Source organism: Rhinoraja longicauda, chromosome 6, assembly GCF_053455715.1.
Source record: "Rhinoraja longicauda isolate Sanriku21f chromosome 6, sRhiLon1.1, whole genome shotgun sequence".
Classification (NCBI taxonomy): domain Eukaryota; kingdom Metazoa; phylum Chordata; class Chondrichthyes; order Rajiformes; family Arhynchobatidae; genus Rhinoraja; species Rhinoraja longicauda.
In genome coordinates this window covers 60,514,462-60,531,228 of record NC_135958.1, presented here as the reverse complement: position 1 = coordinate 60,531,228, position 16,767 = coordinate 60,514,462, and the positions used below count along the sequence as shown (strand labels likewise).

The following is a 16,767-nucleotide window of genomic DNA, read 5'->3' as shown; positions in this document are numbered from 1 at the left end:
TCAGGTGAGGCGGCTAATCTCGATCTCATCAGGGCTTCCATGGCCGACCAGCGGGACGAATTTGCCCCCTGCGGCCGGGGCTCTGGAACTCCGGCCCAGCCGGAGCCGGCAGATCCATTCCCATAGCCGACTTCTCTTCCCAAAGAGTTTGCGGGACGGTATCTCGGCCACCCGCGGCCGTGACCTCTGATGGTCCAGCAAAACGGACAATCCAGGAAGGGTCTGGAACCAAGGATGCAGCAGTATCACAGGCATGGAGACTAAGACAAACACAGAGGACAGGGAGCTCATTGAAATGATGAAAGGCCTGGATAGAGGATGTGGAGAGGATGTTTCCACTAGTGGGAGAGTCGGACCAGAGGGCACAGTCTCAGAATAAAAGGATGCATCTTTAGAATGGAGATGAGGAGTAATTTCTTTAGTCAGAGGTTGGTGAATCTGTGTAATTCATTGTCACAGATGGCTGTGGAAGCCATTGGGTATTTTTAAGGCACGGATTGACAGATACTTAATTAGTAAGGGCCTGTATTCGCTTTGTGAAATCTTTTCATATTACTAATCATAACATTGTGTAAATATCCTTCTTAATTGTCTGGTGATGAATTCAGACCACAGGTTGTTTCCCCAGCTGGACTTGCACCTATTTCTCCTCCTCCCACTCCCCCTCCACCTACATTCCTTCCTCAGGCTTCAAGTTTGCAACTCTTCAATTCTTTTGTCTTACCTCTGGACTTTGTTTTGCCATCTGCCTATCAACCCCCCACCCCCTTCACCAGTGTTCACCTATTACCTGCCACGTATCGTCCTGCCCCTCCTCTCTAATAAAATTTCTTCCCGCCCTAACAATCAGTCTGAAGAAGCATCCCGACCTGGAAGGTCACCGATCCAAGTTCTCTAGAGATGCTGCCTGACCCGTTGAGTTACACCAGCGCTTTGTGCCTTTATTTCCACAGGTTATTTGGTTTGGAGATCCAGGGCCCACCCAGAGTTTTTGTGGCTGTTATTTACAAGGTAGAAGATGACGCCGGAGTCAAGGTGAATCCTGAGCTATCGGCATCTCCCCTGCCGAGCTGCAACGCTGGCAAGCTTTCCTCAGCTCACGGTACGTGATGTGGGAATAGATGTGCGTGTGTGTAGCACTAAGTTGCTGGTAACAATAGTTACATTTCATAAAGAAATCCGTAACCTTTATGTGTGTGCAGTAAGAATCGTAGTCATACGTCGTACAAACAAGCCATGTGGAATATCAAGAACATATCTGCACTCATCCCATTTCCCAAAGAGAACAGTACCAGAGTGCAGAATATGGTGTTATAGTTACAGAGAAAGAGAGGATTTTTTTTTTAAGTGCAAGGGCTGCTGTGAGGTTGGCCTGGAGATCAGAATTACATCTTTAGCTGATGAGAGGGCCATTCATAACAGGAGGGAAGAGACTTCCTGAATCTGGTTGCACCTGCGTTCAAGCTTCTCTATCTTCTGTCTGTTGGAAGACGGAATGACTGGGGTGTAAATGGTCCTTGATTATGTTGGCTGTTTCATCCAAGCCAGCGTGAAGTGTAGATGGAGTCCATGGTGGGGAGTTCTGGCCTGTGCGATGGACTGGGCTACATCTACAACTCACCAATTTCTTGCGGCGTTGGGCAGAGCAGTTCCCGAACCGAGCTGTGATGGAACCCAACAGTCTGCTTTACTACAGTGCACCCATACAAGTTGTTGGAGACGTGCCGGACTTTTTTAGCCCTTTGTGCTTTGGCAAGTTTGTTGCAAGGGAATTGAGGACCCGCATTGCGAGTGTATTTATGTATCTTGAGCTCCCCACTAAATTGAAGATCTTGGAATAATCTGTGGCCAGGGCTGTCCACGTACCTGATTGGAAGTCTACCAACCTTCCTCGCAGTATCTGAATTTTCTTTCGCACTGAAGCAAGAGAGCAGATGTCAGCCAAATCTGTTTGTTACTGTATAACCACAATATTATTTCTTAATTCAGCGTCAGCTAACATCTGTTGAGCTCGTGCCATAATATGGCAATGACAGAATCAGAATACAGTGGGTATACTGTGGGAATAGTGAGATAATGTGCTGTCTGCTTAGTTGCTGTGTTTGTTCTGCAGAATTGGTTCCAATGCAAACTGGGTTGCCTGTGAGGTTTTTTTTGTGTTCCCACATATTTGGCAGTTCTGACGAGTATAATTAAAGTGTGCCTGGGCAAGTGTACTTTTGATTTGAAACTGGTTTATGCCAAAGATAGACACAAAGTGCTGGAGTAACTCAGCGGGTCAGGCAGTATCTGGAGCAAAAGGATGGGTGACGTTTTGGTTCGGTAGCAGTCTGAAGAAGGTTCCAGATTCGAAACGTCACCCATCTTTTTTCTGAAGAGATGCTGCCTGACCCACTGAGTAATTCCAGCACTTTGTGCCTTTTTTTTTGTAAACCAGTATCTGCAGTTCCTTCCGTCTATATATTTACTCAAGATACACTTATCTTAAGTGTACTTTTGATCCAAGTGTAAAAATGTTCTTTAATGATTCTGTTCAGACCTTGTACGACAGGCTTGGTCCAAGCACACAGTTTCTTGGCAATTCTGATACCACTACATCTTTTTTCCTATTAGCTTCAAGAGCTTGAGATGAATTGCAAATCCCAATAAATGGCAGTTTAATGACTACTGAACACATATTATGTTTAATTGAATAAGGACTTGTGGCGTATGTTTGCTCAGACTGTATTGGAAGCCAAGAAGGGTATTAGCTGGGAGTTTGCGGGCAGTGACGAGTGACTTGTGAGCTTGATTTATTAAGCTTACATTTGCCAGCAAACTTTGTGTTGTTTGACTGTGATTTTTGGAGAGCCACAATGGACTAATGTGCTCTGCAGAAAATTAACCATTTAAGTGAAAGAATCTGCACTGGGATACGTAATTAAACCAGGAAGTACAATAGAATAAAAACTGGGGGATCTCAGTGGCTCCAACAGTGTCTGTGGAGGGAATGTACAGACGATCTTTCGGGTCGGAACCCTTCTTCAACCTCTGGAGTGGAGGGGTGGGGGGGGGGGGGGGGGGGGTGGGGGTGAGGGAGGGGAGGGGGGGGGATAAAAGCTCTAAATGAGTCATAGAGTCATACAACGCGGAAACAGGTCCTTCAATCCAGCTTGCCCACACCGACCAACATGTCCCATCTACACCAGTTCCACCTGCTTGCGTTTGGTCCATATGTCTCTGAACCTTTCCTAAACACGTACCTGTCCACATGTTCCTTAAACGTAGCGACAGTACCTGCCTCAAACACCTCCTCCTGCAGCACATTCCATACACCAACCACCCTTTGTGTGTTATCCCTCAGGTCCCTGTTAAATTTCTCCCCCCTCATCTTAAACCTGTCCTCTGGCTCTTGATTCCCCTACTCTGGGTAAACGCACAGAGTCTCTTGCCCAATCTATTCCTCTCATATTTTGTACGCCTCTATAAGATCACCCCTCAGCCTCTTGCACTGGCAGGTGGGTGGAGTAAGTGACAAAGGCTTGAGGTGACCCGCTGAGTTTCTCCAGCACATCGTCTTTTGCTGAGGATTCCTGCATCTGCAGTTCCTTGTGTTTCCAAGTATGATGGAATACCTCAACAGGTAATATGCAGAGAAAGAAAGGAAAGGAATTGAGATATCGGATCATCTATTTTAATTTTTATATAGCTACTGGAAGAATGGCCTGATTCTGCTGCAATGTCTTGTGGACATGACACAGTTCTGGCACTGTAGTAAAAAAATACTCATGTAAAGTACATTTTCAGCATGAGATGCATTCATCTTGAAGGGATGTGGCCTTTAGAGGCGACTCCTGCATTATGGTCAGCTGAGCAATGGAAATTTGCTGAATTTGCAGAATTCAAAGATCACTACTATAAAAATTTGAGGTACAGCATAACATTTGCTCTCAGAATCTGTGATTGAAAAGTAAACGAATAAATGACTTTTTGCAAACTCGTGTTTCCTGACGTGTCACAGATGATGCTGATTTGTGATGTGGAAAATCGCAATATGGGACATTTTTGGAAATGCAAACCAACCCTGTGCTTTTGCTGCCATGGGTTTTGAGAGGACAATCACTGTTGCACTTTAGTGTTGAGGTTGGATATCGGCTGGTGAATATTTCAATGAGATACTTTTACTGTGGAGAGGTTCCGAGAAACCATGTCCTTTGGGGGCTTTTCCCCTGGAGTGAAGGAGGCTGAAGGGTGACCTACCTCTGGTTTACAAAGTCGTGAGGGGCATAGATATGATGGATGGCGTCAGAATTTCCCCTCCAGAGTAGGGAACTCTTAAATTAGAGGGCATAAGTTTTGAGTGAGCAGGGAAACATTTGAAAGGGACCAGAGGGAGGTGGGTATATGGAACGAGGAGGTAGTTGAGGCAGGCACAAAAGACATGTGGACAGGTATATGGACAAGAAAGGTTTGGAGAGATAGTGGTGGCACAGAGGATGAGAAAGTGGGATGACGTAGAACTAGTGTGAACATGTAATCGATGGTCGGAGTGGACGTGGTGGGCTGAAGGGAGTGGACGTGGTGGGCTGAAGGGCCTATCTCCATGCTGCATCTCTAAACTAAACAAATGGGATTTGTTCTGGATGGCACCTTGGTGGACATGGATGAGTTGGGCTGACGGGCCTGTTTTCGTGCTTTGTGCCTCAATAACTGTTGTTAATGTTGAGGTTGGATATCGGCTGTTTGATATTGCTGCACTGCAAATTCGTGCCAAGCTAGAGATTAAATTGCAGATGTTGTTGAAATACCCAGTTGGTTGTGGGTTTGTTAATAGACACCAGTATCTTCTGTACCTTCTACCTCCACTGCATGGCAGCTGACAACTTGCAGCCAGCTGTGCCGCTCCTGTTAACGGCTTTCACTGTTGTGGTGTCAGTTAATCAGTCCGTTGCTGTCAAATGTGCTGCGCAGTTGTCGTGGAGTATTGCAGGCCCTTTGAGCGAGTCCGCACAGACCATTGAGCGTCCACTTGTACTAAACCAACGCCAATCCCGCGTTCTTCTCACCATGTTTCTGCCAACCCCACCCCACACATTCCCAGAGTATCTTCCACTTACTTTCACACTGGGGCCAATGGCCGGTTAACCCACCAACCTGCAAGTCCTTGCGTTGCGGGAGGTTGGCCAGAACATCACGTGAGAGCGTGCAAACTGCACGTGGACAGCGCCAGAGGTCAGGATTAAATCCAATCCGGATGCTCTTAAAAAACACCACACTTTTGTTTTGTGGAGAAGAGGGTGCCAGTGCGTACACCAATGAAAAATGAAGTGACTTTAGACTTTAGAGTTCGAAAACAGGCCCTTCAGACCACCGAGCGAGCCCGCGTCGACCAGCAATCCCACCGCACACTAGCACCATCCTACACATTAGGGACAATTTGCAATTTTACCGAAGCCAATTCATCTGCAAACCTGCACGTCTTCAGAGTGTGAGAGGAAAGTGGAGCACCCGGCGAAAACCCACGCGGGTGCAGGGAGAACAACATACAAACTCCATACAAACAGCACCCGTAGTCAGGATCGAACCCGGGTCTCTGGTGCTGTAAGGCAACAGCTCTACCCCTGCACCACTGTGCCGCCCTTTTTAAAGTTTGGTTTGGCAAGGGAGAGATTGGTTACTGGACTATTCTCAATTAATTGTTAGAAGAAATTTCTGCTCATCTTTAGACATTGGACATCCACATTCCTCAACAATTTTTGTTATCCATGTATCCAATGTTGTGGACGCGTTAACTTGCAATATAATAACTGGACACTAAGTCTAAACAAATAAATGTTCCAATTCATTCACTTACGCTATCCATTAGCTAAGCACAATGAATAAATATACATGTCAGTCAGTTTAGCTTATTGGCACGTGTACCGAGGTACAGTGAGAAGCTTTTGTTGCGTGCTAACCAGTTGGCAGAAAGACGATCCATGATTGCAATCGTGCCATTTACAGTGTACAGACACATGATAAGGGACTAATGTTTAATGCACAGTAAAGCCAGTAAAGTCCGATCAAGGATAGTCTGAGGGTCACCAATGAGGTAGATAGTAGTTCAGGATTGCTCTCCGGTTGTGGTAGGATGATTCAGTTGCCTGATAACACCTGGGAAGAAACTGTCCCTGAATCTGGAGGTGAGTGTACCTTTTGCCTGATGGGAATGTCACGTTAGAGGTGCCAATGCACCGAACAGTCAGAGAAAAAGCACCGTCCAAAGGCATTAGACAAGTTTGCACCGTATATTGGTGAACTGTTTTCTGTGTTTTTCTGTAGCATTGAAACCACAGCCACTGTCAGAGGACGATGCCCTTGTGCATAACTTTATTCGGAATGATACTCGTTGGAGCCCTGAGGGATGGACCCTTCGGTGAGTATGAGGCAGCTGCTTTTGTTTTGCAGAGAGAGAGCAATGTGGAGAGGGAATAAAGTATTATACAATGTTAGTGGCCTTAATATGTGACTCCCCTTCATACAGCCAGAGTAATGTTTGTACACATTATCCTTGTGAAACCCTTAAAGCGGGTTGACTGAAAAGTAGTAACGTGCACTTAAAGACATCTTCATGACCATCTTGTCTTGGGGGAAAAAAATTGCCAAAACTTGATTCTTGGGTTACGAGAGAGAAAGAGTTTAATTCTCACGTGTACCGGCAATGGAACAGTAAAATTAATTGCTGCAGCTTAATTGCTGGCTGATCTATCTCTCCTTCCTAACATTCTCCTGCCTTCTCCACATAACCCCTGATTAACACCCGTACTAATCAAACGTATATACAAAAAATATATATAAAATAATTAATAATAGTCAATTAATTATCAGTAATACCAGGTAACCTATCCTTGATAGCACAATAGTTTAGAATGATGAGGGGGGACCTCATTGAAACTTATCAAATCGTAAAAGGCCTGGATAGAGTGGTTGTGGAATGGATATTTCCACTAGTGGGAGAGTCTAGGACCAGAGGGCGCAGCCTCAGAATGAAAGGACGTACCTTTAGAAAGGAAATGAGGAGGAATTTCTTTAGCCAGTGGGTGGTGAATCTGTGGAATTCATTGCCACAGATGGCTGTGGAGGCCAAGTAACTGGGGATTTTTACGGTGGAGATGAACAGATTCTTGATTAGTAAGCGGGTCAGGGGTTATGGGGAGGAGGCAGGAGAATGGGGTTGAGAGGGAAAGATAGATCAGCCATGAATGAATGGCGGAGTAGACTTGATGGGCCGAATGGCCTGATTCTGCTCCTATAACTTATGAACTTATGAACTTAAAACCAAAATAAGTAGTGCAACTCAAAACAAAGTCCACAGTAGATCATAGTTGCTGAGGTAGGGTTGCGATTAGTGTTGTGCAGTGTTCAAGCTCCGGCGGGTTGCTGGGAAGAAGCTGTAGTTACTCTTTTCCCTTAATACACTCTGGAGTGGATGCGAAAGTGGGATAAAATAGAACTAGTTTGAATGGTTAGCATGGACACAGTGGGCCAAAGGGCCTGTTTCATTGATTTACCTGTCAGTTAAATACGGTCAGGCTAGGAGTTGGGAGGAAAAGGAAAAACTAGTGGGGGAAATAGCAATGGCAAGAATGAAATGAAACTATTGCAAGGGTCAGATCCAGCTCAGCTGAAGCACTCTAACTTGGGCACAAGTCATCATTTACGGAGAAACAAGGAATTGCAGATGCTGGTTTACAAAAAAAGACACAGAGTATTGGAGTAACTCAGTGAGTCAGGCATGGATCAGTGATGTTTTGGGTCGGGACAGTTCTTCATCATTTACGGGACTTGTTAATATGATCTCAGGATCTCAGACATGGTGGGGCTGCGGTAGAGTTGCTGTCTTACAGCGCCAGGGTTCGATCCTGACAACGGGTGCTGTCTGTATGGAGTTTGCACGTTCATCCTGTGACCGCGTGGGTTTTCTCCGGCTGCTCCGGTTTCCTCCCACATTCCAAAGACGTGCAAGCCTGTAGGTTAATTGGCCTCTTGTAAATTGTCCCTGGTGCGCAGGTTAGAACCAGTGTACGGGGTGATCGTAGGTTGGCACGGACTCGGTTGACTGAAGGGCCTGTTTCCACACTGTATCTCTAAAACAAAGCTAAAACTAAAAGGTGCCCAAATGGTCACTTGCGACGTGCACTGTGGTTCAATAGTGTCCTCAAAGTGGGAATAAAGTCCAGTTGACTCGAAATGCAATTATTAAATATATTTGTTGAGGAGAAGAATGATGTGCATTGAAGTCAGAGTGTAAAGGACACCCAGGATATCTGGTGGACATTGATGTATGGCACCAATCAGAATGTCATACAAACACTTTCTGAAACCCTGCCGTGAGCTGTGATTAACCTTCAGTGACTTCCGCTGTGATTTTACACTGCGCCGCTCCAACTTTTTATTTCAAAGTACGGCATGAAAAGGCAGAGCATTATGCAAATCCTTGCATTAAATAACTGGAGCCTTTAATTAGCTACAAAGTTGGAAGTTTTAGCCAGCTAAACATCGTGACCTTTGACGAAAATCCTTCAGGCAAACTCAAGGGGATTCAGATTCTGATGCGGTTCCATGCACAGATGGAAAACCGAGAACAACTGAGGGAAATGCTTCAACATGGGATAACCCGGATTAGATTATTAATTAAAAATGATCTTTGTAAAATTGCCCTTTTGTACCTGTTACCACCTTGTGATATCTGGGCCGCACAGGGTTAATATCCAGGTTATTGATGATGATAATAAAATAATTTGCATTGATTTCCTGACATAACACCAGGTACACCTGCCCTCACAGAGCGCCCCGAATGTACTCAAAACACCCCATAGCATTTCTCTGCCAAGGAATCACTTTAAAACATTTGTTTACTCTAGAATTTTTAGTTTATAGATGCAGTATGGAAACAGGCCCTTCAGCCCACCGAGTCCATGCCCACCATCGATCACCCGTTCACACTAGTTCAATGTTTTCCCACTTTCACATCCACTCCCTGCACACTGAGGGCAGTTTACAGAGGGCCAATTAATCTACAAAGCCGCACGTCTTTGGGATGTCGGAGGAAACCAGCATAAACGCACGCGGTCACAGGGGGAACGTGCAAACTCCAGACAGCCCCCGAGGTCAGGATGGAACCTGGGGCTCTGGCGACGGGAGACAGCAGCTCATCCCGCCAAGCCATGGTGCTTTTCTGGTGGAATAGACAGGGAGAGTGTCCCCATTAATGCACAAGTAGTAAGGTCCCACTAAAGCTATCAGTTAATTGGGGTGGGAGGGGGGGAGGGATGGGAGGTGTGGGGGAGCGGGTAGGGGAGGCAAAGGTGGGGAAGGGGTTGAGAAGGTAGGGGGAGTGGAGGGGGAAGGAGTGGGGGTTAGAAGGGGGAGTGGGGGGGAACAGGGATAGGGGATGGGGTGGGGTAAGGGGGTGGAGGGTAATGGGGGTAAATGGGGAGAGGGGAGGTAAGAGGGGTAGTGGGGGTAAAAGGAGGGGGGGGGGTAGTTTGTTTGCTTTTGGTCAAGGAATCAATAGGATACCAAGTGAGCTCCATGACTTTGTTTGAACGATGCCACCAGGTACACAGCATCCCCTAAAACCAGGTGGGAATTTTGGTCAATATTTCAGCTGAGAGAGGAACTGGTCATCATGAGATTCCCTCACACTGCCCTGGTGCCGGGCAGCATTACCCTCCGACCAACCTACCCGCAATCTTTGCACCAACAGATACTTCCGTTGGCTCTACCCTACCAATTGGCAATTAGCCTGAGCTCTACGGAGAGACTGGGCAAACTAGGACTATTTTCCTTGGAGCGTAGGAGGCTGAGGGGTGATCTCATAGAGGTGTGTAAGATCATGAGGGAAATAGATAAGGTGAATGCACAGAGCCTTTTACCCAGAGAAGGGGAATCAGGAAGCAGTGGACATAGGTTTAGGTTGAGTGGGGAAAGATTTAATGGGATCCTGAGGGGCAACTTTTTCATACAGAGGATGGTGGGTGTATGGAACCAGCTGCCAGAGGAGGTAATTGAGGCAGGTACTATAAAAACAGTTAAAAGACACTTGGACAGGGTCATGGATAGGAAAGGTTTAGAGGGATTTGGGCCAAACGCAGACAGGTGGGACTAGATAGATGGGCACCTTGGTTCTCATGGATAAGTTGGGGGAATGGGCTTATATCTATGCTGTACGACTGTGATTCTAAACCGTTCTCTGCTGTAATAAGTAACGGGTTGTTCCATTGTTCAGCTGCTTTCTCTTCGAGCTGACGGACTGCATCGTTGAGGATTTCTCTGTCAGCTTTGTGCGTGAAGTGAAGGGTGCCACGGATGTGCACTTTAAATGCAGACTGGGAGAAGTCAAGGTAACCTCTTTTGCCAGAACATTTTAGAAATAAATCGGGTGAAAGCCCATGAAAGATGTAGTAATTACTGTCCCAATTCTAGTTGCTGTATGATGGGGTGGTGTTTGCTGCACAGATATGGGTTCTTGAGCCATTGGTGCTATTAATGCAGCAACATCTGACTGTTGAATCTTTATAGTTGTTGTTGATTAAAGGCCACCATATAGACAATAGACAATAGGTGCAGTAGTAGGCCATTCGGCCCATCGAGCCAGCACCGCCATTCAATGTGACCATGGGTGATCATCCACAATCAGTACCCCGTTCCTGCCTTCTCCCCATACCCCCTGACTCCGCTATCATTAAGAGCTCTATCTAACTCTCTTGAAAGCATCCAGAGAATGGCCTCCACTGCCTTCTGAGGCAGAGAATTCCACAGATTTGCAACTCTCTGAGTGAAATCCTCTCTCAAGGGAGAGGATTGGTTCCATCTACTCTAGAACCATCTGTAAAATGAAAAGATTTCAAACTATGGCCATGTTGTTGGTCTGATGTGAGCTCTCGTTTGTGTTGTCGTTGCACAATACAAGCGGGCATAAGTGCCGGCCTGTAAATTCACCCTGGGTCACTTGTGCAGGGCTTGAGGGAGGGCCGGCACGTTTTGCAAATGCTGAGGAGGGTTGAGGATATTAAACGTCGCGGCGATCAAACATGACTGTGCGGGAGGCTACCCGGAACGGATCATTCGATTACATCATCGTACCACAGCCAGGCTGTTTAGCTCTATTTAAAAACTTACTCGGAGAAGCAGCTCCCAGCAATTCATCTATTTCCAACTGGTTCTGCACTGCCTGCACGTCTCCCAGATACAAAAACATCGGTTTACGATAGTTCTTATGAAAGTTTTAAAAAACCCACTTACTTCGGGTTACATGCACAGTCTTTTACACAGAGACAGATGCATCCATAGATGCTGCCTGACCCACTAAGATCCTCCAGCACTTCGTGTTTTGCGCAAAATGTTTCCGCACTGTATCTCTATAAAGTCTAAAGCAGCACAAGGCGGTCACGGGGAGAACATGCAAACTCCACACAGACAGCACCCAAGGTCAGGATGGAACTCGGGTCTCTGGCACTGTCAAAGATCTGTGGGTTTGTAGGTTAATTGGCATCTGTATATTGCCTCTTGTGTGTGGGGAATTGATGCAAATGTGGGATAACATAGCACTAGTGTAAACAGGTGATAGATGATCGGCATGGACTTGGTGGGCCTAAAGGCTTGTTTCCGTGTTGTATCTGAAACTAAAAACAAATTATGCGCCGACTGATATCCAGCTCTAGACTTTGAACATGTATTACAATGATTCTACGATCCTTTGTGCGTTTTGGATATTAATCCTGACCGCAGGTGCTGTCTCTGTGGAGATTGCACGTTCTCCCTGTAACCGCCTGGTGCTGCTTTCGACTTTAGAGATACAGTGCGGAAACAGGACCTTTGACCCACCGATTTCACGCTGACCAGCCATTGCCCCCGTACACGAGACTATCCCTCACATTAAGGACAATTTAAAAACTTTGCAGAAGCCAATTAACTTACAAACCTGCACGTCTTTGGGATGTGGGAGGAAACCGGAGCACCCTGGAAAAACCCACACAGTCACAGGGAGAATGTGTGAACTCCACACAGACAGCACCCGTAGTCAGGATCGAGCCCGCGTCTTTTGCGCTGTAAGGCAGCACGGTGGCGTGTGTTGTTGCCTCACAGCAACAGAGACCCGGATTTGATCCTGACTGCAGGTGCTGTCTGTGTGGAGTTTGTACGTAATCCCTGTGACCCCCATCTCCTCAGGTTTTCTGCAAGATCTTCACTTTCCTCCCACACTCCAAAGACATGCAGGTTTGAAGGTTAATTGGCTTGGTATAAATGTAACTTGTCGCTAGTGTGTGTCGGATAGTGTTAATGTACAGGGATCGCTGGTCGATGCAGACTCAGTGGGCCAAAGGGCTTGTTTCTGCGCTGTATCACTAAACTAAACTAGACACTAAACTCAACCACTGCAATAGACGCAAAAAGCTGGAGTAACTCAGCGGGGCAGGCAGCATCTCTGGAGAGAAGGAATGGGTGACGTTTCGGGTCAAGACCTTTCTTCAGACTTCAGACTACCAGTGCAATACTGTGCTGCTTTTACAATAGGAGATATATTCAGTGATTCTACCCATGCAAATAAACGACCTGTTCTCTTTAAGATTCTAGATGCTTCCAAGTTGCGTGTGGAGCAGCACCCCATTGGGAAGCTGACCCTGTCCAGCATCTTGTGGAAGAAGGTCCAGGGAATGGAAGACCAGCTCTCTCTGAGTGTCACACTGCGATGGGCCTACCCTCCAAACTCAGCAAGCTACTTCAAGATCTACAGTCGGGCAACAAGGCACCCTGAAGACCACCGGGCGGCCGCTGACCCTGAGCTGGCGAGCCTCGGCCGGACGAGTGCTAACCTTTACCGCGTGGTGGATCTGCGAGTTGCCGATGCCCCAGCCGGTGGGGTGCGCCAGGTGCAGTTTGTAATCCAGCCGGTGACCCGGGCAGGTTTTACGGTGGATCAGTCGGCTTGGGGAAAGGCAGTTCTGAGCTACAGCCCCCCTCGCTGAAGAAACAGTGTGCAGGAGCCATCTGTGGCTGCTTGGACGCTATTAAACTGCCCTTGCTTGGCATGAGTGGCTGGCACGTTGCTGCAGTTGTACTGGTGAAACGTGGACCACTTTGCAGACACGAGGAACTGCAGGTGTTGGCTTACAAAGTAAAGGCACAAAGTGCTGGAGTAACTCGGCGGGTCAGGCAGCATCTCTGGAGAACATGCTTAGGCAACGTTGTGGTCAGGACCCTTCTGAGTGTGAATCAGTCTGAAGAAGGGTTCTGACCTGAAACGTCCCCAATCCATGTTCTCCCGAGATGCTGCCTGTCCTGCTGAGTTACTTTGTGTTTACCTCAAGATTCCTGCAGTTGCATTTCCTTGTGTCTCAACAGAAAAGTTCATGTCCATGTGATAGGAGCAGAATTAGGCCATTCGGCCCATCAAGTCTACTCAGTCATGGCGGATCTACCTCTGACTCTCAAACCCATTCCCCTGCCTTCTCCCCATAACCCCTCACAACCATACCAATCAAGAATCTATCTATCTATCTCCGCCTTAGAAATCTCCACTGACTTGGCTTCCGCAGCCTTCTGGCCTGAAGGTTATCATTGGATGTTCTCTGATCCCGGTTTTTCAATGATTCAATGATACTTTATTATCAAGTGTACGTGGACACAGTGAAATTCTTTGTTTTTTGCATACAACCCGACAAAATCATACAGCAGGCCTTACCTAGGCAGTACGCAAATCATACACCTAGGCAGTACGCAAAGAGTCGCCACATGCCTGGAACCAACAAAGTTACAAAATGTTTATCAGGCAGGCTTATGTTCCCGTAGTGGCAACCCTGGCCTGCCACAGCACGTGGCTGCAGATGACCACCTGCTGGGTCCCCCTTCATTCACAGTGGTTCCCCCGTGGGTCCCTCTATGTTCTCGGCCCCCACCCACCCACCCCCTTGCTGGGTTTCTCTCTGCGCCCCCCCCCCCCCCCGCTCTCTGTGGCCCCCATTGCTGTCTGCGTCGTCCCCCCTGCTCTCTTGACCTCCTCCTGCTCTCTGCGACCCTCCCCTGCTCTCTGCGACCCCCCCCTGCTCTCTGCGACCCCCCCCCCCCGCTCTCTGCGACCCCTCCCCCCCCGCTCTCTGTGTCCCCCCCCTGCTCTCTGCGGTCGTCACCACTCATTTGGCTGCGTTGTGCTTCTCAGCTGCTTTCTTCTGAATGAATTTCTTAATTTAAAAAAAAGTTAAGAACACCTTCCTGGGGAAGATATCTTGAATAAAACATCATTGGAATAGATGTGTACGTCTTTGTGTATGTTCCTGTGAACTTGGGAAGCACGGCAGAGTTTTGGAAAATAAATAAGTGCCCTTCCATCACACCGTGGGAGGATGACATGTTCAAAAGGCACTGTTCTTGAAACTGAGTGCACCTCGGCCTAGCAGCGAGCTCATCATCAATCACATCCTTGGGTCTTTCAAATAGCAATTATGGAGCCACTTTCATTGTAGAAAAACATCTCGAGTCACATTTCCAGTGGTAATTTTTATTTGAGAGCAAGAGGGTGAGCTTTCTCGAGTCCATAAATCCTCAAGTTTAAAAACCAGGCTGCCTGCGATCTCTGACTGGCAACTGGAACCTTCAGAAGAGGCAAGTCCATCTGAAAACGTTCTCTTTGTAGAAGGTTCCTCTTTGTGGCAATACCCACTTCACCCATCAGCAAGGATTGCCGCCATGGATAACACACATACAGCATGGAAACAGGCCCTTCGGCCCTGCTCAACTATGTCACGTTCACAAGTTATAGGCGTAGAATTAAGCCATTCAGCCCATCGAGTCCACTCTGCCATTCAATCATGGCTGATCTCTGCCTCCTAATCCCAATTTCCTGCCTTCTCCCCATAGCCCTTGACACCCGTTCTAATCAAGAATTTGGCTATCTCTGCCTTAAAAATATCCACTGACTTGACCTCCACAGCCATCTGCGGCAATGAGTTCCACAGATTAACTACCCTCTGACTAAAGACCATGTCGATCGTATAAACTTTGCCTGCTAGTTCAAATACCCTTCCAAACCGTTCCTATCCATGTACCCGAACAAATATCTTATAAATGCTATTATAGCACCCTCTTCAACTGCCTCCTCTGGCAGCTCATGCCATATACACACTACCCTTTGTGTGAAAAAGTTGCTCCTCAGGTTCCTATTATATTTTTCCCCTTTCACCTTACTAACAAACCTGGATCGATGAACTAGAGAGTATCAGGAAATATCTCCCTCGAGTTAAGCGATAACCTTCAGACTTTTTCTATCGAGACACAAAGAACTGCAGATGCTGGAATCTTAAGCAAAAACAAAGCGCTGGATAGCTCAGCGGGTCAGGCAGCCTCTCTGGAGAACATGGATAGGTGACGTTTCAGGTCGGGACCCTTCTTCAGACATAAGAAGAGTTTAAAGGCTGATCCCGACCCGAAACGTCACTTATCCAAGTTCTCAAGAGATGCTAACTGACAGGCTGAGTTATTCCGCACTTAGTGTCTTTTTTTTGGAAACCAGCATTTGCAGTTCTTTTTGTCTCCAGTAACACCCCAGACATTATAGTATAGATAGACACAAAATGCTGGAGTAATTCAGCAGGTATCATCGTGTATTTGTACATCGTAAAGTAGCATGTCTGATTTTTTTGAAGGTGATTTTATTCTGTCCAAGATCTAATAATTTTATAAAGCAGCAGGTGGAGCTATTTTTTAAGTAATTAATTTTAGAATAACTTTTGCTTTGTTTTGACACTTTCCAATACTTCTCAAATACATCTCTGAACTAAACAGTGGATTGACCAGTAACAGTCTGCTTCTGTGAAGCGGCTCCCTCTCCTGGACTGCTCTGCAATTGCAGTATTGATTTAATCTTGGCACAACCACAAGCTTGCAATCGTGATGGGGTCAGGAAGGCAAGGGTAAACAATGGAGGGAAGTTATTTTAATTTTGGAGGGCTTTCAATTTCATTCTGTAACCTGTTTGCATTGCTGTATTTTGACACATTCAGCAGCGTGATAGCAGTTTCCATTACAAAGTTCGAATGGTCAATAAAATGTTATTTCGTTCCTCGTCGAATACCAGCAGGCTTCTAACAATATTTCAGGGTCCTGACCAAATAATTAAACAGCAATCAGAAAACTGCACCGTGGTAAGGGTGTCTGTTCATTCTGCCCAAGCAATGCACAATCTTCTGAGTGAAATATGTCTTTATTCTGAAATGAAAGATGACTGCTAATTGCAGCATCTTTCAATCACTGCACAACACAAACCACTATCTCGGCAGTGGTGGGCTATGGTGGACTTTGTTGTCCTTGCACTACGGACTTTAGTTTTTGCACTCTAATGGTCTGGTTACCCAGTGTTAAATATTCATTTTTAGCTTTTAATTTAAAAATTAACTTTCAGATAAGCATGTGGATATGTTGGGAATGGAGGTACATGTGCCATGCGCTGGCAGATGCGATTAGTTTACCTTAGCATTATATTCAGCACAAACATTGTGGGCCGAAGGGCCTGTTCCTGTGCTGTGTTCTATGCTTTTCTATGTTCTGTAGTATTGATTATTGTGTATTTGGTTTTGTATTTTTGTATTAGTGGGCGTGCTAAGCTGCAGCAAGTAAGATTTTCATTGTTCCGTTTTCGGTACAAATGACAATGAAACACTTTAGACTCTTGTAGACATTCGGAAGTGCAGATATTGATTTAGAAAGAGTGTTGGAGTAACTCAGCAGGTCAGGCAGCATCTTTGGAGCACC

At 46.4% G+C, this 16,767-nt stretch overlaps 1 protein-coding gene across 3 annotated transcripts in view; it reads left to right on the top strand.

The window, feature by feature from the left end:
* The window catches only part of engase (endo-beta-N-acetylglucosaminidase), a 52,779-nt gene extending 36,758 nt beyond the window's left edge, over positions 1–16,021 (top strand). For 2 of the 3 annotated variants that reach the window (XM_078401093.1, XM_078401092.1), the window contains exons 11-14: positions 954–1,102; positions 6,301–6,394; positions 10,250–10,364; positions 12,591–16,021. In XM_078401093.1, the coding sequence (XP_078257219.1) occupies positions 954–1,102; positions 6,301–6,394; positions 10,250–10,364; positions 12,591–12,989 (757 nt within the window). In that variant the 3' untranslated portion in view covers positions 12,990–16,021. The remainder of the gene's footprint in view (positions 1–953; positions 1,103–6,300; positions 6,395–10,249; positions 10,365–12,590) is intronic. The other variant, XM_078401094.1, reaches the window with a different exon arrangement.
* Positions 16,022–16,767: the final 746 nt, after the last annotated feature.